At 36.5% G+C, this 23,850-nt stretch overlaps 1 protein-coding gene across 1 annotated transcript; it reads right to left on the bottom strand.

Annotated features, from left to right (window-relative positions):
• vkorc1l1 (vitamin K epoxide reductase complex, subunit 1-like 1) lies at positions 1 to 22,246 on the bottom strand. The gene is made up of 3 exons (XM_084113964.1): positions 21,982 to 22,246; positions 13,735 to 13,844; positions 1 to 5,108 (listed from the first exon to the last, which is right to left on the bottom strand). The coding sequence occupies exons 1-3, from the start codon at positions 22,170 to 22,172 to the stop codon at positions 4,882 to 4,884; spliced, it is 528 nt and encodes a 175-aa protein (XP_083970090.1). The 5' UTR covers positions 22,173 to 22,246; the 3' UTR covers positions 1 to 4,881.
• Between the last annotated feature and the right edge of the window lie 1,604 nt (positions 22,247 to 23,850).

Raw genomic sequence — 23,850 nt, forward strand, 5'->3', positions numbered from 1 at the left:
TCTGGGGGAATGTTTTAATGGCAGATCAAATCCACACAACAACGACACGCGTTAATGTTCACTGCAGTGTGTCCTCCCGCTGATTCCCAGACACAGATCTCACATCCGATGTCCTTCTGCGTTCTCCATAACACGTAGTAAATCCATGTAGGAAAAACACAGCATTTAACTTAAATTCATATTTGGCAAATACAGAAGCAAAACCGAAACACAGTTCATTTTCCACAAAAGAAATACCCCGAAAAAGGTGCGTTCGAAATAAAAAATAAAAAAAACGACGCCAAACATGAAATCTCCAATCCGTCCATTTCTCATTTCTGTTTATCTACTAAAATATGCTTTAACGTTAACAGTCTGTACATCTACAGGGGGCTCGTCGTCATCGAGACGCCCCGACAATTACATCAGGAAATAAAAAGCAGAATGGAAAAACTGAAACTCACATTGTACAATTCTCAGGACTGACGTGGTGCGTTTAGCAGAAGACATCAGAGATAATACAAAGATGAGTGAAGGATCAACCAAATCGCTGTTTGGACTTGGGTTTACAGTGTTTTTGCTTTTATTTTTTAACAGTGAGATATCGAGTTAAGGATACTGGTTATTATGAGACAATACCGAGATAGATCACCAATCTAAGGACAGACTTAAACCGAAGCGGTTCAGAATCGAGGCTGCAGTTTCTCCAAGGCCCAGTGGACATACAGAAGGCACTTTTAATGAAATTTAAAGTTGTGAAGGCAAGCCTTTTTTAGTCATTTTTGGGGGATCTTGTCATTTGAATTGGACATAAATTTAAAAAGCCATCTCTAAAGTCAATATAAATTCAAAACCGACCATTCACGTCACGTTCCTGCTCTTTAATGATTGGTCCGTGCACATTATTACAATGTCATCTTGAAAATAAAGGCTCCAAAAGAGGGTTTTCACAGCAATTCTATAGATGGAAGAACCATTTTTGGTTCCTCAAAGAACCTTTCAGTGAAAAGGTCTTTGTGCAAAATAATCTTATTTCCACTTGTGGAATGGAAAGATTCCATTCCATTGATGTTAAAGGTTCTAAATGGAACCATTAACACCAATAAAGAACCTTTATTTTTAAGAGCGTATAATAACTTGAAATGCATTTGAAGTTACTTTACTTTGACGATAATGCCATCTAGATCGTTCAGGCTATTGGTTAATTAAAAAAAAAGGTCCTTTTCACAATCCCTAATGGATAAACTCAATCTCTTGACACTGAATTGTCCCTTTTCACTCTAAAACACGTCACAGTACTCAAGTAAAACGGGTTGCAAAAGGTTTCATGTCGACTTTGATGGGAGAAACTGTGTTTCTGGCATCAACTTCTCTGCGTTGAATATATAAAACCGACATAACTCACACACGACTCGGACGCTAATCTACAAATCCGATCAACTCTTGTGGAATTGAGCTGTGTAACTCTAACTACATTTCGATTCGTCCGCTCTGACCACTCAGGCTTGGCTGGTAACACTTAACGAAGATGGACCATATAGACAGAGACATCAACCACAAGTCGTGCTCAATACACGGTTTCCAATGAACGGTCAATAAATTAGGAAATAACATCATCACCAAGCCTTAGACTTCAGTTTGGGTAGGAGATACCGTTTTTAAATTGATGTGAATTAGCCTAACGCAAGACTGTGAGGGATAAAAATGCAGATTTGTGTCCAAAAATCAGGTGTTTGTCTGAAAACAAAAGGAGGGAGTATTTTCAATGTCCATCACAACCTTATTTTCATTCACAAGTTCACTAAACTAATTCATCTGGGTGTTTATCGTAACGTCACATAGCCGCTCGAAAACTGAAGCTAGCTCAACACTGACGAGTAGCTTGACTCGTCCAATACTGGATTGGATAGTTGGTGAATTCAGATCAAGTTTTCATTGTGAACCAACAAAATAATGACTTTCAGTGTCCAACATGACAGCACAAGACATAGACGGGAAAAGTTGGACATACTTGAACTCGAAATAAATTAAAAGAGGGACGAAAACCAGCAGGTTTTTGACTCATGTGGACAATTAGATGTTGCATCATCCCAACAGCTGGAGACAAATACTGAGAGGTAGCGGTGAGAAAAAATGAATTACTTGTAATTTTGTAGGAATGTCAAGGGTGACGGCGGGCAGAGGGGTTTATGGGTAACAGCAGAGGGGTAAATTACACAAAAGTAGTACAGTAGATGTGATGTCACTCATGCTACAACATAACAAATCTTCAATGAGACACAAAAATAAGAAACTATAGAGACAAGTTGAATTAAAATAGAGCTAAACTCGAACACAAAGGGTGGAAACCTGGGAGAGACTGACTAGTGTACTTACGAAACCAATAATGAAAGTATAAGTAGTTAACTCCAGGAACACACTGGTCTTTTCAATGGGAATTTGTCGGAATTTCCACAATTATGAGTTACTGATGAGGAATTTTGCAACGCTCTAAATTCTGAAAGTGCAGGTCGTTGACGTTATATAAACGCCTTAAACCTCAGCAATACATGCGTAGATGAAGGGCTGGTTCACCCAATAACTAAAAACATGACGCTCATGTCGTTCCAAACATGTAAGACTTTCGTTCGTCTTCAGAACACGAATGAAGATCTCGGTTTACTCAACATTTCGCTTTATACGCTGAACGGATTGAGTTTAGGCTTTTATTCACATATAAACATTGATCAGCGAACATAAAACAGAAGCTCAACTGTACAGGTGACACTCAGAAAATCTGAATATCGTGCAAAAAGTTCATTTATTTCAGTAATTCAACTTAAAAGGTGAAACTAATATATGATATAGACTCATTCCATGCAAAGTGAGATATTTCAAGCCAAAATTTTGATTATGGCTCACAGCTTATGAACATTTTCAAAATATCTGAGATTTTGAATTTGGGGTTTTCATAAGCTGTAAGCCATAATCATTAAAATTATAACAAAAAAAGGCTTGAAATATCTCACTTTGCATGTAAATGAGTCTATATAATATATTAGTTTCACTTTTTAAGTTGAATTACTGAAATAAATGAACTTTTTTTGCACAATATCCTAATTTTTCGAGTTTCATCTGTACTTGCTTGTAATTTTCTGAAAAGACACGGTCGCTTTATACGCTGAACGGATTGAATTTAGGCTTTTATTCACATATACATTGATCAGTGAATATAAAACAGAAGCTCAACTGTACAGGTGACACTGGAAAAACTTGAATATCGTGCAAAAAGTTCATTTTTGTCAGTAATGAGGTTCCAATGAGGTTCATTCTCACGCATCAAGAACTCGAAAAATTTGAATATCGTGCAAAAAAAGTTCAGTAATTCAACTTAAAAGGTGAAACTAATATATTATATAGACTCATTACATGCAAAGTGAGAGATTTGAAGCCTTTTTGTGTTATAAATTTTATTATGGCTTACAGCTTATGAACATTTTGAATTTGGGGTTTTCATAAGCTGTAATCATTCAAATTATAACAAAAAAAGGCTTGAAATATCTCACTTTGCATGTAATGAGTCTATATAATATATTAGTTTCACCTTTTAAGTTGAATTACTGAACTTTTTTTGCACGATATTCAAATTTTTCGAGTTCTTGATGCGTGAGAATGAACCTCATTGGTTCTCGCATGCTTGCGCAATCGTTCACCGCATCTGATATCTCTCCGATTTCACGATGAATGAAAGTCTCGCGGGTTTGGAGCGACGTGAGGGCGAGTAAATGACCACAGAATTGTAATTTTTGGGTGAACTACACATTTTATAAATCTGGCAAGAAGTCACTTGCGTCGATTTTGGTCGTACGAAAGCTGGCGAAGACATAAATAAATCCTCGAAGACGACCGCTGGAAAGATTGCAGTCATTCATCTCATAATTACAGTAATTCCAACAGGACATAAATGCAGCATTTAATCTGGATCAAGACCCCCAACATAATGAGCACAAACGCATGAAGAATAACTCTCACAGTCGCTGTTGAAACACTCACTGGAAGTGACGGACATGCCGTGGATTGGGACTTTTTAATGTTTCGACGGTAAAACACAAACTAGTCTGGAATATTGCTTTGCGGCAGCTATTTACAGAACTGCGAAACAAACAAATAAAAATAAAGTAAAGTAGTCACAGATTAATCTGATCTACACACACACAGCTCACATTCTTGCGTGTTTTGAGTGGTCCTCTTCCAAAACAATAATAATAAAAAAACCTGTAAACATAAAAAATTACACTTTATTTGTCGTTTTCGTGGAATCATCTCTGCGAGGAGTACATTAGCCTCATGATCACTCGTGTTTACCCTTTATAAACCTTTAAATTCAGTCCTGCTGGAATCAGCTGCTCCCAAAGAGCAACGGGTTTTCCCAGTGGATTCAAGTAAACAGAATTTCTAAGTCTCACATTGTTTTCTCCATTATTTTACTCCTCAGGGAAAGCACGCCTTCTTCCGTTTGTACTGACTGGAAGTTTCCTAAGAGCTTTCTGACTGCGCTCTCTCTCTCTCTCTCTCGCGATCAAAGAAAAGAAAACCTCATTTTCATCTCAGGGAACAAAGAAAACCAACAAAAAATCAAAACGGACAAAGATTTGTGTTTCTGTTTTCCAATCCTTCCAATAAACCTGTGATCTGTGGCCCCTAAAGTTACACGTTTTCTTTTCCTTGTTTAATTTTTTGTTTCGCTTAGCACACACACACACACACACACACAACAGAATGAACATTTGTTTGGAAGCAAGGTCTCCTGGTGGCAAGTCACAAATTTTCAGAGGTCACATTTCCCCCACGTGTTGGATGATTTGTTCTCCTTCTATACTTGTTGTGGTGGTTGTTGTTGTTGTTGTGGTTGTGGTTGTGTGTCTAGTCCCGCTTGTCTTGGAGCTGCTGCTTCCAGGCCTCGTTCAAGTAAACCAGTCGCTTGTAGTTGAGCACAAACAAGATGAAGTTCAGTAGGTACGTGGTGACGCAGATGAAGCAGAAGTCCTTAAGGACGAAGTAGAGGATGTAGCCCAGGTACAGCGAGCCCATCACTGACGCGATGGAGGTGGTCATGAGAATCAGAGCGGCCATCGCACTGGCCGTCAAACCTACACACACACACACACACACACACAGCAGTTAATGCACTTAAGCACTGCCACTGCATTCAATATAATAACCTTCACACATGATGGTATGTGTAAGAATATGAAGATAAAAATGATGCAGCAAATTATTTATTCATCATTAAAAAGCTATATTCACTGAAACTCCTCTTTAATAACTAAAAGAATGCAATATACAATTAAACCATTTGCATTATAAAAATCAACTGCAAAAAGTCATTTCATAAATAAAAAAAGATTACTATTTTGTTATTTCTTCGTTTTTGTAGTTATTTTAATGCCATTATTTATATATATATATATATATATATATATATATATATATATATATATATATATATATATATATACACACAAAATCTGGAAATAATAGTAATAAACTATATAATTCTTATAGAAAAGCCACTATATAAAAAACAATTTCTTTATTTGTATAGTTATTTTAATGCCACATCAGCAAAGACATATAATATAAAGACTTATTTTGTACACACACATGCATATATGCGTAAATATACAATCAAATATGGAAATAATAATAAACAATATTCTTCTTATAACAAAAACAAATTATGTAATCAGTTGAATCACCATAAAATAAACAAATTTCAGATTTCGAGTTTCTTTAAACACTAATAATTTCTCTATAAATCACACTGAAATCCAGATCTTGCTGGTGTGTTAGAAGAAAAACCCAAGCTAAATGTACTCCACTCCTTCACTTGTCACTTCACATGCCAAAACAATGAATACTGAACGAATGACACGTATTGTCACTCAGGCTGTTTCTATTTCTGTAACGCACTGAGATTCTGCCTATGTAGAGTTTCAAATCACACACTCATGAGCTCGCATTGCAGTTAGATGATGCTTTAAATTAAAGATAAGCGCCTTCATAGACATGCAGCTAAATTGGCTGAGTGTAAAAGAGTGGGTGGGGCTTATGATGAGGGGGTGTGGCTTGTGGTGAGGGGGCGGGGCATTGCCAGGCTTGACCTTTCCTCCACTAATCATCACTTGACCCCTTTGGAAAAGGGAACGTTTCTCCTGAACAGAGGGCATTCAACACACACACACACACAGGCACAGTCTGGCTATTCATAGTCATGAAATTTCATTAGGGCAGAGCAGGACAAAAAGATCACACACACACACATTGACGCAGCAGACAAGGACAGGAGAGAGGAAGAACTTCAGACTCACGTCTGAGATTCGGGTCATAGTGGAGATCAAGATTTCAGAAATTAAAAACATGTTCAAGTGTCTGTTGGTTCAAGGCTACACACACACACACACACACACACACGAGGGATCTGTTGCAAAACCCAGTGAGCTCTACAGAGACGGCAGCCGTTAAAGGACACTTTATAACAGAAATGAAATGTAATTTTTTCCATCCATGTTTTAATTCATACATTAAACCTTATCTGACAAACAAAATGCAATATGTTTTGGAAAAGGAATTGTTATATTTTCACTTGATTCATTAAGCTGTTAAAAGTTTTATAAATTCATTTGATTACCACCGTTTTTGATGATGAATTTGTAGAAAAGCATAAAACACAGAAACAACATGGAGTTTGGGAAAGAAATACGACAGATTTCATAGGGACCTATTATTGTTAAAGTATTAAATTATTAAATTGTTAAAGTTTGCTGATTAAATTGTTAAAGTTTGCTGATTAAATTGTTAAAGTTTTCTGATTAAATTGTTAAAGTTTTCTGATTAAACTTTAATTAAACAATTAAAGCAAGACACCACATGTGAATCTAGGATCTAATTTATCTTATTTATCTGAATTCTTGTTTAAATAAGAAAATGAAGCATTTTGTCAATTAAATATAAAACTAATTGGCATACTTTTCCAGAACAGCATCTGAACACTGGATAAACCAAGGGTTTTTTCCCATCTTGTTGACATATTAAAGGTTTTTACGCAGTGGATTTTGGATCTATCTTTTTTTTATCACTCCAGAAATCAGAAAATATACTGTCAACAGACTGAAAAATACATTAACAATGTTTTTAGGAATACCAAGCAAATGATATATGAACATCTTCAGAATATATAGGTAGGAATAAAAGTGTAATTCATAAATTAATTTGATTACCACCGTTTTTGATGATAAATTTGTAGTAAAGCATAAAACACAGAAATAACATGGAGTTTGGGAAAGAAATACAAGTATTGAATGATTCAATTGTTAAAGTTTTCTGATTAAACTTGAATTAAACAATTAAAGCGAGACACCACACGTGAATAGGGTAAAAAGGATCTAATTTATCTTTTGAAAAATTGTGTATTACAAATTTTCTGAATTCTTGTTTAAATAAGAAAATGAAGCATTTCGTCAATTAAATATAAAACTAATTGGCATACATTTCCAGAACAGCATCTGAACACTGGATAAACACAGGTTATTTTTTTTTTACAGAGTGTTTTTTGGATCTATCTTTTTTATCACTGCAGAAATCAGAAAATATACATTAACAATGTTTTTAGGAATACCAAGCAAATGATCATCTTCAGAATATATAAGTAGGAATAAAAGTGTGTGTTAAGCTCCTGAAGTGGAGATTTCTGACTTTAATGATATGGATTGAAATTTAAAATCTACAGACACAAATAGATAAAGTCCAATAAGATAAACACTTAAATCTTTGGACATGTCATGAAAGCAAAACTCAAAATTAACCGGTGCATTAAAAAAAAAAAAAAAAAAAAAGTTTGCCTGTAGTTTCTTTCATTAAAATGGAAAATGTGGGTGTAAAAATTAAAACTGACTTGCTACTTGCCACAATACAGTCTTTAATTGCCACTTTATAAGGTTTGGCCGTTTGTTTGAGTCACTGAACTAACAGCCTCTCCATTCATTCACGTGTCGATAAGAAAATAAGAAGAGAAACTGCACAATAAATGTAAAACAGTTTAAAGGAAGTGCAAAACGATTCCTCGCCTGCAACCGTCCATCACTCAAGAGAGCCGACCGCACGCTGGCATTATGCAAATGTGTGAAGTGTGAAGAAAGACCTCAGTGTGGCCAGTTACAGAAGCACAATGAACCTGAGGACAGATCAGCAGAGCCAAACACGCAGAAGACCTTGAGTCAGCACAGCCCACATGACCGCTGAGGAATGAAGAACGGCACGTTATGAGGCAGGCGTGCGTGTAGGAATCAGGAGGACTAGACATCCAACAACCCAGTCCTAGGGCTGCACAATATATCGAAATATCACAAACGTATATATCGCGACGGCTTGCAATAACGGGTCATGAACTAAAGACAAAGAGAAAATCACTCGCTGCTCTTGGCTGAATAACGTTTGTAGCTTTAATAAGAATCAGGATATATTTAATTCATACAGTGAAAACTAAGCAGTGTTTTATTTTTACATTTGATTATTCAGTTTCTGTTGTTAAATAACCCTAATGTAGAATAACCTGAACCCTAAACCCCACTGATGTTAAAATAACACTTCTTATGTTTCAGTAAAACACTGCTGTTCACTTTCAGAAGCTGTAGGGATGTTTTCTTGTCACAAAATCAATGTGAAACATTTTAATTTTAAAGATAATTTAAGTTTATTTTACACACTTTAAGCATTATCGCATGGCATATTGAATATCGCATTATTTAATGAGTTATTATTAGTGGTCGACCGATATTGGTTTTTTGATGGCCGATGCCGATATCTTAGAGAGCAGGGTGGCCGATATAAAGCCGATATTATTTTTATATATATTTATTTTAATCAATATTTAATAAATTATAAATAAATTATAAAACAATTTTTTAAAATAAACATGCTTTTATACTTTAGATGGCAACTTCTTAAATTTGCAATCCTATTACAGTATTTTTCACAAAGTAATTGTTTAGAAATATATGAATATGTGATTAAAAAGTATGTAAACACTGTAACGGCACTCAGTAATCTGGTAATCATATTTTTTCAAATAAAGACAAGGTAACGCTAATTTTACATACAGCACAGTGAAAATGATATGAATATGACACAGTTGGCAACTGGTTATATATCAGCATATTTTAAAATGAAGGATTTAAAGTTTTTCGATCGCGTCTCCCGTGAAGCTGATCTTCTGTTCGTATTCACTCACTTCGCACAGACCGACCTTTCAGACAGTAATGCACACTTCACAAGATATCACAGTTGGATTCGATTAAATCTGCAAGGTTTGTGAAATTAAATGTTTATTAGATATTCAGAGATTTGTTTAAATGACGTAGATGCGCATTTGCTGAATGTCGACGGCAAATGAGAAAGTATTTTAGCCTGATTTTTTGCCTTTTCTGTTACAAATAATATAAAAGCAAACGCTTCACTTAACTTGCTTCGCATAAGTTACCATTTACTTTCTTTGTTCACCAGTTCTGTCTAACAAAGTATTAGATATGACTGACAGAGATCGTAAATTTATGAAGACGGAGAATGTGAGTGAGCGCTGTTTGATCTGAGGAGCTGCCGTTGCCGTTCTCTTCTGGCGCTGGTGTTCTCAGCGCCGCCCGTCAAAATAAAAGTCCGGAGCGCCGTCAAAATAAAAGTCCCGCTTCCAACACATCAGCCAATCAGAAAAACTTATCGGCCGATGCCGATATTTCAAAAATGCCAAATATCGGCCGATATATCGGTCGACCACTAGTTATTATCGCATATCGCACTTTTCTTCAATATCGTGCAGCCGTATCCAGTAGCCGATTAGTGAACTAGTGTCTCTAGATGTTTAGCTTTAAATGTTTGTGGTTTTTTAAAGGGTGATGACTTTACGGAAATATGTATTTCACGCTCCCATTATCATGGATTACATGCATATCTGGTTTTTAGCGACGACTGTAATTGTTTTGCGCAAATTCAGGTTGTGGTTATTTCATTGAATCTCTAAAAAAATAAAAAAATGTCTAGGTCATATTTCATCCCAGAAGCAAAAAGATTATTTTAGGATCATACGGTTTTTGACATGGCAACATAATTTTTTATGACATTGAAAAATTATGACATCCCTATCAGACAACCATGGCAAAGTTAGACATCCCTATGGAGAAACTGAACGAGTATGAGTTTTTACTTTGACTTTTTGCACTGTTTTAGTTATGATGATAATATACCCAGACGAGGGGAATAAGAAATATTAAGAGAAGCTGAGTAACTCAAACACATAGTCTGAGTCGTTTGCCTAACAATCTGTCAAGAGAGGAGATTGGCGCGTAAGAGTCGTTAAGGTTGTGAATGTTTGACATGTGCTTTATCATTGAAACGCCTGGAGATTTACAGATATGCACAAGTGAGGGCGTTAATTCTGTGAGTCTGTGAGGCCGCTTTAGATCACACACATTAAAGTTCCTACTATTCTGGAAGCATATGGGTAGCAGTATTTACATATTAAAACTAGTGTATGAAATGGCAAATGTAAATTATATATTTGATTTTTTGATTTTTCATTTTGCACCAACGTTGCACAAATGTAATGGAAAATGTACATTTAAATACAGAAATGCATTGTCATTTTGCATATTACATTTCAAACTGAATATTGCTTCCCATATACTATAACCTGAGACGCTCGAACTCGTATCGGTCTCAATCCTGTTTCAGGAAACGATACGAGTTAACTTTCATCTCTGGCTAATACCAGACGCTGTAACACTGCACAAGCTGATGTGAACTATCAGGTGTTTCACAAATACACCTGGACGGAGACAGGAATGTTATCACCTACGAGTTTCAACATAATTCCCACACTAGTAAATGTAGTTTAAGGGGCTGGAAACACCATGTGTGTTCTTGTGTTTAAATTATGGCTGCTTGATTATGGGAAAAATCGTAATTTAACACCATTGACTTTGGAAACTTCACATATTTTTTATTTGATTTTTTTTTTTTTATTGTCGTTTTATCAGTGAATTTCATTGATATTTGAATATATAATTCAACTGAAAAACATAAAAACGTTAAAAAAAATAAATTCGTAATTCAACACCACTGACTTTGGAAACCACCTATTTTATTTTTAATTGTCTTTATCAGTGGATTTCATTGATCTTTGAATATATAATTCAACTGAAAAGCATAAAAATGTAAAAAAATAAACAAACAAACATATGAACTATATAATATATACACAATAAATAAATATCAAAAACAATAAAAACTAATTTATAATATCAAATTAAATAAGATCACCTATGTTGCACTTCCACAACCTACTGAAAACTACTAAACACCCATAATAGTTTTATCTCAATTATCTTGTTTTCATAATTGTCAAAATCAAGTCAAGTACTTTTATTTGTATAGTGTTTTCACATACACTATTTCAAAGCATGATGTTAATGTTTATAATATCTTCATGCCTCAGTTGCATTCATCAGATTAGAGCTGGGCGATAATATGGTTTACATTTTGCTACGATACAAGCAGTTTATATCGCTCTACGTGATACCTTATGTATCAATATTAAATAAAGAGCTGGACGATAACACATTTTGCAACGATATAAACAATCAAGCGGTTGAGAAATTGTAAGTGAAAATAGCCCTAGTTTAAATACAGCTAAACTGAACAAAAGTGCACGCAGAAATCTCAACACATTCTTATAAAAGGTGAACTTGATGCAGAATGGATAGTAAACAACAGTGCACGCAATGACCAAAGACATTCATCAGACCAATAGACACGTTACGGATTGGGTTGACGAAAAATAATATTTTAATTAAATTCAGGCGGGTAGCGGTTGAACCAATCAGATGATTGTTAGGCCTGCTGGTATAAAATGAGCTGCACTGTCTCTTCCCATGCAGTCAAACTTAACGTGAGTCTTCAGAACAGGCTCGTCCTGGTCGTCACCCTGACATGACAGTGCGTAGAGTTCATTAGCCTATAATGTGAATGACTTGTTATTTATTCAAGCTTTCTTTCTTTTTGCAAAAAAATAAAGTGCAATAGGCATTAATTAGTAGTAGGCTAAATAGCAGCATGTTGAAATGATGTGCCAAACTGCGTTTTTCTATTACAATGATAAAATTGTACAGTAGCCTAGTCAGGTAAGGTCAGGTTTGCCGATGTGCGTTTTATTTAGGCTATTTATTTATTTGTGTCGCTGTGCGCCGATCGGAGACGGAGTTCACTGCTGATATTCTGGGGATACAACATAGCCACTAGACTATACTAGTAGGGACTTTAGCCTTTAAAGGTGCCATATTGTACACATTTCTGAAGTTTTATTTTAGGTTTTGATGTCCTTAAGAATATATATTTGCAGTATAAGTATCTCAATATATTTTTACAGCTCTTTTCTCAGGAGCTCTGCCAAGAACAGGTCGATTTTGGCCCGTCTACTTAATATTCATGAGCCTCTCTTCTGATTGGCCTGTTGTTTTCTGAGTGACCCACCATTGGTGGGGGCGGTGACTGAAGGCGTTGACAGTAGTTCTGACATCACATTTATACGGAAGTCACAACAGCTCGTGAAAAGGCACAGCTACTATGAAAAAAGCCAGGAAATTTCAGTTTTGACAATATGGGACCTTTAAATATCTTTGCTGCATTGCATCAGTATCATTTCTAAAACAGGCAAGAGCTTTCTAGCCTCGCGGAGCCTTAGACCTTAAAGGGATAGTTCGCCCAAAAATGATATTTAAGCCATGATTTACTCACCCTCAAGCCGTTCGAGATGCATATTTCAATCTTTTTTCAGACGAACACATTTTCAGTTATTTTAGAAAATGTCTTAGATCTTTCAGTGGTTATAATGTGAAGCAATGGGGTCCAGCAGATTCAAGTCGCAAAATGGGCATGCATCCTTCACAAAAATAATCCATCCGGCTCCAGGGGGATAAACAAAGGCCTTCTGAGGGTAATCCGTGCAGTTTTGTCGTAAAAATATACATATTTAAAACTTTATAAACGAAAATAACTGGCTTCCGGTGGCGGTCGGCGCGCGTTCATGGAGATGAATGACGTCGTGACAGAGCGAACGTAGAGTTTTGTTTTGCTCTGCTCTCTGGCTGCGCTGTCACGCTCGGTCTACGTCACGACGCTTCCTGCGTTACGTCCTACGTCATATGCCAGCAACCATCTCCATGAACGCGCACCGACCGCCACCGGAAGCCAGTTATTTTCGTTTATAAAGTTTTAAATATGTATATTTTTACGACAAAACTGCACGGATTACCCTCAGAAGGCCTTCGTTTATCCCCCTGGAGCCGGATGGATTATTTTTGTGAAGGATACATGCACATTTTGCGACTTGAATCTGCTGGACCCCATTGATTCACATTATAACCACTGAAAGATCATTTCTAAAATAACTGAAAATGTGTTCGTCTGAAAAAAGATTGACATATGCATCTCGAACGGCTTGAGGGTGAGTAAATCATGGCTTAAATATCATTTTTGGGCGAACTATCCCTTTAATACAATAAGGTGCGGCTTTGAAAATTGGTCAAAAAACTTTGGTGCGAACGGATGATGAGTTTTGTGATGCAGTTGCGGACGAAATAATAGCCCATCCAAGCATCCCTATAAAGTACCTGTTCATGTGAAACACTGGCATTATCTGCACATCAGTGCGGTTTATGATGTTCTTACCTAGTAACAGCTGAAAGACATAAAAGAAAATTCCATAGACACTGTTTGGCTGGTTTACTGCACTGTCGTTCCCAAAAATGGATCCCAACAGTCCAAATCCTCGACCCCATCTAGAGAGAAGATGAAAACACAACAGAAAGAAACCGTAAAAAAAGCAGAAGTTGAAAGCAGACAACACGAGAGAGGAGAACTAAAAATATATAATGATATATTAGCGCTCTGGGCTCCTCTTGGGAACACAAGAACATTAAGACACAATATTTGGCCTAAATCAAAACTATACAATGATCAAGGCAGCAGTTTCCGTTTATTGGTGCGAACAGAGATTTCTGACCCAAATTGTTTGAAATTACACCAACAAAGGAGAAATGTGGTGGTTTCCAGTCACATCCAATTCCAGCATTTGCAGTCCAAACACAGCAAACATAAACATTGGGTAAAATAGTCCATTTTAACTGCATTATATTTGCTTTTTAGTGTGCAAGCGACATCAAGTATGTAAAAAACATTTCTCTTGGCCATTATCTTGGATTAAGGCTCATCGCAAGGCGTTTTCTAATTTGAAAAAAGACTGTTTTCTTCCCTTTTGTCAAATAGATAGAAAACTTCAACACCCATAATGCACTGGACATGTTGCCGTCCAAGGCCACGCCCACCAGTCTGCTATGGATACGCTTAACGGAGTCAAATACTGCCTTGCTTTAGTAGGAAATACTCCTTAGCAAACTTTTAGTCTTAATGCTGTCGACTTGTTCTCGGATGCAAGAATTCAAAGAGTAAAGGTTCAGTGGGAGTGATGGAGCGTTCAAGATCGTATTTACAGGTTAAACGCAGATGAACGCCACCACCATGTCATAAATACGAGTGGGAAGTCCCGATCTTTACGAGTTGAGGGCGTGTCAGTGAGAAACATGGTGGAAATACCACAATACTTAAAGGTATTTAGCAGTGATATTGTCAAACTTTTCTATTCACAGTGAAGTATTGCCTACAACGATATGTGACTCTGCACCACAAAACCAGTCACATGGGTCATTTTTTTTTTTAAATTGAGATTTATGCATCATATGAAAGCTGACTAAATAAGCTTTCCATTGATGTTATGGTTTGTTATGGTAGGACAATATTTGGCCGAGATGCAACTATTGATCTGGAATCTGAGGGTGAAAAAAAAAAAATTTAAACATTGAAAATCTCCTTTAAAGTTGTTCATTTATGTTGGCGATTGTGCTGCATTCACTCACGAAAATACATGTTTTATATATGTACAGTAGGACATTTACAAAATATCTTCATGGAACATGATCTTTACTTAATATCCTAATGATTTTGGCATAAATGAAAATTCTGTAATTTTGACCCATACAATGTATTGTTGGATATTGCCACAAATATACCCGTGCGACTCGAGACTGGTGACGTGATCCAGGGTCACATATATTATAGCATTACAATATAACAATATAATATGTAACGATAAAGTATACAGTGGCTTCATAGATGAATTAAAAGCATAAAAAAGCAAAACAAACCTGATGCACGTTCCTTGTTCTTCATTTTATATGACTAGACTCTAAGAACATTGCTGTATGTTTGTGTAATTAATTAAGAGAAAGTACTCCGCCGAAAGTGACTTGAACACGCCTGCCGTCGTAAACATGACTTGAACGCACCATGAGTTACTTTCAGCTTCTAGTGAAGTAGAGCTGCACAATTCTGGATAAGTTGAGAATCACGATTTTTTGTTTTGAATAGAGATCACGATTCTCCCACAATTCTGAACAGGCAACTAAACAAAATAACATGTCATTTACTAGAGGTTCTGACAAAATATGAATTGCTGCAGTCTATTTGAAATGTTGAATTATTTTAAAAAATAAGTTGTTTTGAATGAACGATTCAATGACACATTAAGTCACTTGGTCACCTGGTGGCGTTACGATGTAATTGACAACAATTATTGCAAAACGTATCGCGTTCAGGTAAGAAAGCTGTTGTCGTAGTGTAACATTTTTACGATAATGTTGTTTAAAAAGTATGATAGAGAAAAGTATGATATAATTTTCAGTGATAAACCTATACTTAAGGCCATTGCACACTGAGTCCGAAATTTTCGTATGCGTTTTTTCGTGTTCGTCAGCCTTAAAATTCGTCACGCACAGAAACCTTGCACACTGAGTCCGATGCGTATTTATTAAACCTTTGCGGAAAAAAACGCAAAAAATACAAAATGGATTCGTCAAGCAGCGAGGATGATTTTGTTTTTGTTGCCCTCTTTCTTCTTAAAAAGAGAAAAAGAAAAAGGAAATATTGGGTCCATCCAATCCTGAGATTGCGCCGAGAGGAAGGAGAGTTTCACCTCCTTATCAAGGAGTTGCGAAATTATCCCAAACGATTCAAAATTTACCTCAGAATGTCAGTGGAACAGTTTGATGCTTTGCTAGCGATACTGGAGCCACATATTAAAAAGAAGACCACCAATTTCCGTGAACCAATCGATCCTGAACAGAGACTGGCAGTATATGTCTAAGGTATGGGCACACACACACACACACACATACACATAGCCTGCGCACGCACGCACGCACAGACACACACATGGCCGGCGGAAGCGCTGGGCAGACAGAACAGCTGTATACAGGTTATATTTTATACCCAAATAATACATGATTAGTAATCAAATTGGGTGCTCGATTTTGTCGTTCGCTTGTACAGTGGCTCTGAATTGTCAAAAAAACTCTCAAAATACTGGCTGTGGATGCGAAAAACGCAGAAAATCGAACCTGATCCGAATTTTTTTATTACGGACGAAAGTTTCGTAGACAGTGTGCAAGCGTGATTGACATAACGTGAGGGCGATTTTTTTTTTTACGTGCGAAAATTTCGGATGCGAATTTCGGACTCAGTGTGCAATGGCCTTTACAGTAACTCTTCTGTTAAAGGTATAGCGGAGGATCTTTCCGAATTTTAGATAAGACCCGCCCTCTCCACTTTTTGAAAAGTTTGATTGATTCACCAGAATGATTGACAATTAGGAGGACCAATAGTATAGGCGATCCACCCGGAAGTAAAAAAATCCTCCGCTATACCTTTAATAACCCTCTGATGATCCGACATGTCCGTCAAGTCAAGTCATCTTCATTTATATAGCGCTTTTAACAATGTAGATTGCAAAGCGGCTTTACATTGATAATAGGAAATTAAAGTAACAGAGATTCCGTGGGCAAGGATGCAGGGATGCAAAAATGTGGAAGTATAATCTTTACATTTACATTAATGGATTTGGCATTTCAAGTTACACATTTACATTCTTATCAGTTCTTTCCCTGGGAATCGAACCCGTGACCTTGGCGTTGCAAGTGCTCTACTGTTTGAGCTACAGGTAAGCTTCTGTCCGGTAGTTTAAGTCAGGCAAATTAGGTGAATTTCTCGGTCCAGGTATCATGGAGAACGAGTAAACATTGTTCATTTACATATACTACCAACACAATACACAGCGGGTTGAAAATTAATGAAGTTACACTTTAAGAGTAAACTTTAGAACGTAGCAACTGGATTCTAATTACGGTTTATGTAGAACTGGAGTCTGATTCTTATATGGGTCTGAAGTGTTTGAAAATAACCCTGAAAAAGGCGTGTAACAGCACTTCAGCTTCATAACTTCCTTCCAATGTGTTCATCAAAGAGCCAACCGTGCCAAACACCAGAGGTCATGCCCAATCTCTTCCATATGTCATGATCACACATGAGTAATAATGCAGTACAATCATGATTCTGTTTCGAGCAATATTGCATCAAAGCTTCAGTGTCTCCAACACAACAAAAATATCACGATTATTAGCAGGCAAAGTCTGCATACCAGACATGTGCAATACATTTTTCACTTTTTCGAGACGTCTAATGCTCACTCACCGACTCTACTCTCAAAACATGCAAAGACAACTGAAGGATTGTGGAAGAATAACTGGAACAAGAAGCATGTTTTCCAGTTCACTGTCCATAGGCATTTTAAAAGATTCCTCAATAACTAAGTCTAAGCAACCAAACCAACCAGCTCAAAGATTAATAAATTACAGCATTGCAATGTTGATTAGAATAAGAAAAAGTGCAAAATTATTTGATGAGTGAATGAGCCACAATGGAATCACAAACAACTGTACAAAATTAAAATAGATGTAGTTATTGATTATGAAACAATAAACAATTAGGGCTGGGTATCGATTCAGATGTTCCAATTCGATTCGATTTCGATTCTCGAATTCGATTCTAAATTCGATTTTTGATTTCGATTCGACTCAATGAATATAGATTTAATTTAAATCCTATATTTATAAAAAAAGAACAGTGAACATAAGTTTACAAGTGGTTAATTAATAAAAAGAAATAAAGAACTCTTAAACTAAAAAATAAAAAACTTTTATTTTAGGTACACTTGGGTACATTAAAACAGAACCCAACTCTATATTTCAAATGCATACAATGAATAGACAGGATTTTGATGCAAGATGAAAAATTTATGCTGAAAATTGGACAAGTCAGAACAGTCGCAAGCCTTGATCAAACAGGATCAGGTTATTTTATGTTGAAGATAAAACACATAAAATCTCACAGCATTCGCTGTAACATGGAGACTGCAAGCCTATGAACAGTGGAGGAAAACTAATACTGGCTTTTGGGTGATAGATAAATAAATATGGAAAAAATCGATTTGTGGCCTTTGAGAATCGATTTTGAATTGACCACATTTTAAAAAACGATTAATCGAAAAATCGATTTTTTTGCCCTGCCCTATAAACAATGTAACAATATAAAACAATAGGATATAAACAATGACAATCTAACAATATAAAACAATCAAACAACAAATATATAGCATATAATTAGTTGGCCTATACATAGCAATTGCATAAGCTTGATCACCCACAATGCTTCATGGGATTGGGCGTTCTCTGAAAAGCTCTTTTAAAGTGACGTTCATTGCCAAGGTAACAGTGATTTCTCTGATTGGTGGATCTCTGCAGGATTATGGGGTAGTCTAGTTCCTCACTGGGATTTTGCCTTTTAAAAATGATTTCTTAAAGTTAAAATCATTAGGACTTGTGGCTTGTACATCAGCAGGTCCCAGTCTCAGACGTCACGCACACAAACCGTTGAACGTCTGATGCATAAGGCACACAAAATTGGAAACACTTCAGGAGTTTCAAAGTCATCATCTGACTGGTTGAATTCTACAGGATTTTCGGGAGACGTGCGTGTCGCTTTCGTTAACGGTCTGCCTGGAAACAAAGCCGTCGTGATGCCAAACCCCCTCATGGAAAACGAAGGCTGTTTTGTTTATAACTGTGATAATGAGCGTTTATCAGGATCAACTAAACACTGGATTTTCAATTATGTCAAGCATGTGAAGTTAAAGCAACACCAAAGCACTTTTCCTCTTCGGTCCCCCTACAGGTTGGAAGCGGAATTGTCCATTACCGCTGTCGTAAATAATTTAGCCTACCGTTACACACACGCTATTTGTTTATCCAGCACCGGCTTTGGAAATAACGATGTCCACAGAGAAAGTAAAGTATGTTGCATGATTTTATGAAAGTATGATGTATTGCGACATCAGAAACGGCTATTTTTTATATAGGCTCCACCAATCGGCTATAGTAACGCTTGCCGTAAAGCAAGTTAAATTTGTAGTTTCTTATGTCTCATTCGAACTACAGATCCGCTATCCGATCTGGCATAGTGTGGTTATAGCCGATAGAGGGTCGCAAAGCGACACAGAAGTGCCGTTCACCCTGTTACCAGTTGATGAACCAGTGAAACCATTATTTTAAGGTACAAAAGAATCTTTGGTGTTGCTTTAACGGCATAAGCTCTGTAAAATACATCCAAGAGTTTTACACGCCGGTCTTTTATTGTTTGTAGGGACATCAAATTTACATGTTCACGCCCCTAAACATGACACTGAACAAAACAAACTGTGATTGGTTGCTTTACATGTCAGTCAGACGGCCTCTTCGAAGTTATTGGCCAATTAAAGATGCGATGGAGTCCAGACCTTCAGACCTGAAGATCAGGCTAGTCTGTAAAGCTTTGTACATTACTGTTAAAAATCAATTTCCTTATGAAGAAAATAAATTTAATTCAATTTCTGATACCAACACATGCATCAAAATAATGCTGTTCTAGTGTCTGTATTTCAGGTTTGCTGCACGATTCAACTATACTCTGAACTTTAAATACAAGAGTTCACTGGTCTGAAATGCAAACAAGCTACGTGCATTGAGTCATTAGACTATCTTTGGTTCGTCTGGCAACTCCAATCAAGATTAGATATATATTCCAATATACACTCCTCTTACAGCATAAAATAACATCTTTCTCCTGCAGGAACACTTAGAAATCCTTCCACAAACCTTTCCTTTTCCTTTAGACAGGAGCGCAGTGAAGACTCAATGATCAACGCTGTGTGGATTCCCAACAGAGAAACATATACGCCTAACAAAAGATCTCGATCACGTAAAGCCATCTGATCATCTGAAGTCAGTTCTGCTGCACATTAAAGTCTTATAAATGCCGGTTCCCTTTAAGAGCGAGACCTTAAGCCTGATTATGTAACGTTCCTGAAAACCTTCACCCAGCTGGGAGTTTTGTTTGGTTGTTTTCCCTGTTGAACACCGGGAACGTCCCTCTGTGAGCAAATAACCATTGGCGATTTCATAAACTTAGATATGCTAATACACAGCTTTTGTATCTCTTTAACTACACTTGATGGTAATAAAAATAAGTGACCATGATATATAATGATGTCCTATTTATCTCAGTGATGAGTGGGCACATCTACAGATCCACAGATAAAGCCAGAGACTCTATTAATACCAGATCCCTGCAAGACACATGAAGCACATCCAAAACTGTCATCATCTCGATGAGCGAAAGAACCACACTGAGTTATCAACAAAAAATAATCCCTTATGACAGCTGATCTATGCTGATATGATTTTGGTAAGCATGTGGTGGTTTGTTTTCACAAAACAAATGTTGTTTTCCTGAAAGTGTGTCTGTGTGTGTGTGTGTGTGTGTGTGTGTGAGAACTTCACATGACTCCTGACAACCATATCAGCATCTTTTTTTCCCTCAACAAGTTGCTCAAAAGAAGTGGGCTTGTTATCACAGAATTAACGGGAAAAACTATACTTAAAAGCAATGCAGAATCCGGATATTTAAATTGATTATCTAATAATATATATATATATATATATATATATATATATATATAAAATGAAGGATGCACCCTCACATGTTATCATTACATTATCATTATTACTTTATTCTTATCGGTATAAACTATGATATTATCATAGTTTATACCATACGAATAAAGTAAGCACTATAAATAATTGCTAAACCACACCATTAATGGTCAGATCATGTGTGAGGGTGTATCCTTCAGTAGTAAAATCAGGAACTGACTTCTCATAAATAACCCACAATGATTTCAAAGGTTACTAAAACAAAGTTGAACCCAGATCATCATCAAACCAATCCACTTCATACATCAATAACACATTTAAACGTCACACTCAAAACATGAAGAAAAACAAATATGTTATGAAACTGATGACAGGTATGAAACAGCCTGTTGTACTCATATAAGGGATGTGCTGTCAAGTTAGCTTAAGATGCTTATAAATAAATGAGTGTCTTTGTTTTCACCCCGAGAACACAATTTATTTAAATTTATTCTCATAAATAAACGCATATGAAAAAATATGTGTATTATTACAACATTCACCGCACTGATATTGAACTCATTCACTCATTAGCGCGGTTAGCATTAGCTGCTATCGCACTGTGTTTGTGTTTCACAAGACAAAAGCCACATTCAAATACAGCTTTAAAAGAAAGTCGTTTCATTTATATCTAGATGTATGGCCTACACCAATACGCTTTTCAAGAAAACACCATAAATACAAGACTAATATTTTTATTTGATAAAATTCTCATTCAGTAAGGCGGCCCGGAGCGACTCTCCGGCTGTGTGTCAAAACCAACCGACACCCCCTATCTAGACAGTACTTTCAGCTCTTCACACGCGAATTTAAACTGTGCAACGCCCCTAAAATGAACTAAAAAGAAACAAAAGGGGTCGAAATGTTGTTTTCGAGCGCTAAAACGCACATATGACAGACACTAACGTTGTCTATTTAGGGAACTCGCTAGGTTTTGACACACTGTCCCTCTCTCTCTCACCTGGACGTGAAGACTTTGGAGCAGCTGATGGAGCTGCTCAGGTCGCACATGGCGCGGTAACTGGCGTCGCGAGTCTTTTCCCTCTCCACATGGAAAGCGTACAGGGATATCAGGATTCCTGAGAGACACACGAGAAGCCGGACTATCCGCTCCCAGCGAGGAGTGGACACTCGCAAGACGGGCGCCGCCATTTTTTCCCGGCCTAAGCACGAACGCGCGCAGCCTCCCCTGCCTCAACCGTTGGGCGCGCGACGTGGAAAAGCGTCGGGACGTGTCATCAGACCATGGGGGCGTGGCTTTGGTTGAATGGGGGCGTGGTCTGTTCGACAGAGCTTGTGTCTATCAAGCGTCTCGCCATTCTTGTGTTAGTGGGGGCTTTTATAGTAGAATAAAATTCAGGGCGTCTTTGTGTGGCCCTTTGCACTCTGATTTCACACCCGCATGTTGTAAAGCTGCAGGCAGGTATACAGAGAGAGAGAACTTTTGATTAACTTAACAAAATATTGTTGTATTGTTGTGTCCTTGTGTTTATCTGCTGGCTGTACAAATAATTGCCCCTCAGGGACAATAAAGTTACCTTGACCTTGAAAATATTAAATTCAAATTCAAAATTGCTTTATTGGCATGACTGTAAAAATAATACAATATTGCCAAAGCTTGGAATACATAGAATGATAATAAAAACATCAAAATAATAGAAGAAAATATTATAACATACATTTCAATACACAGTGTAACAAATTAGAACGTGTACACATTTGATAGTTTTAACACACAAACAAACACACACATTACTGAGGGTCACTGTGGTGGACAGTAGGGAAACTTTATATATATATATATATATATATATATATATATATATATATATATATATACCATGTATATACCATATTACCAAGGTAACATGAAGGTAAAATGTAAGGTAACAAAAAGGTAACATGAGGAACAAAAAGGTAACACGAATGACATTTATGCATGCATAAAGAAATGACTGAATCTTAAAATGTGTCATATATTGTGTGTTTTGTATTGATTTGCATTATTTGGTTATTTGGAATTGCATTTTTTTACAGTATAACAGACATCAATAATCAGAGTTTGAAGTGCTACTTTAGTTTAAACTAGAGTAAAGTTTCATGACAAACTTTGATGAAAGTTCAAAATAACGTAAAAGCTTAAAGTTTGGAGGTTTTACTCAGAAAAAGTAAAAACATGCTGCTAACATGATTTAGCATGTTACTAGCATATTTTAACACATTGTTAGCATATTGTTATAGCATTTTTTTTTTTTTTTTTTGCATGCTGCCCTGGGATAGTCGACAAGCTTTACTAGTGGTAAATACTCTATCCACCTTATTTTTCAACATTAAGATGTTTTTTGTGAATGTGCGAGACTTCAGATTTATTAGCCGCTACAGAGAAATAGTGAGAAGAATATATCAAGGTGCAGTAAACTGTAAAACTGTCTGCGCTACCAACTAGCGTGTATATAGTTAAGACAATGCATTAAAATAATATGGTAAGAAATACCAGTCTGCAATATCAGGCGCGAATGACACCGGAAGCCAGACACTCTGTCAAGCCATAATGACACTGGCATAAATGAAATTACACCATGTAGTGAAGCCACACTGCCACATTGTGGCTTCTTTCTGCTGCACCACATGCTTGCATTATATATATATATATATATATATATATATATATATATATATATATATATATATATATATATATGAAGAGTTCAGATGCAAAAGCCTCTAAATGCCATCTGAAATTTTCTTATAGAATGATCATTTTTATCAAGCTTGTATATTTAAGTTCAGTAATTTCACTTAAATGACAATAAATAGGTAATCTTCATTG

The sequence above is a fragment of the Abramis brama genome, assembly GCF_963993115.1.
Source record: "Abramis brama genome assembly, chromosome: 5".
Classification (NCBI taxonomy): Eukaryota; Metazoa; Chordata; class Actinopteri; order Cypriniformes; family Leuciscidae; genus Abramis; species Abramis brama.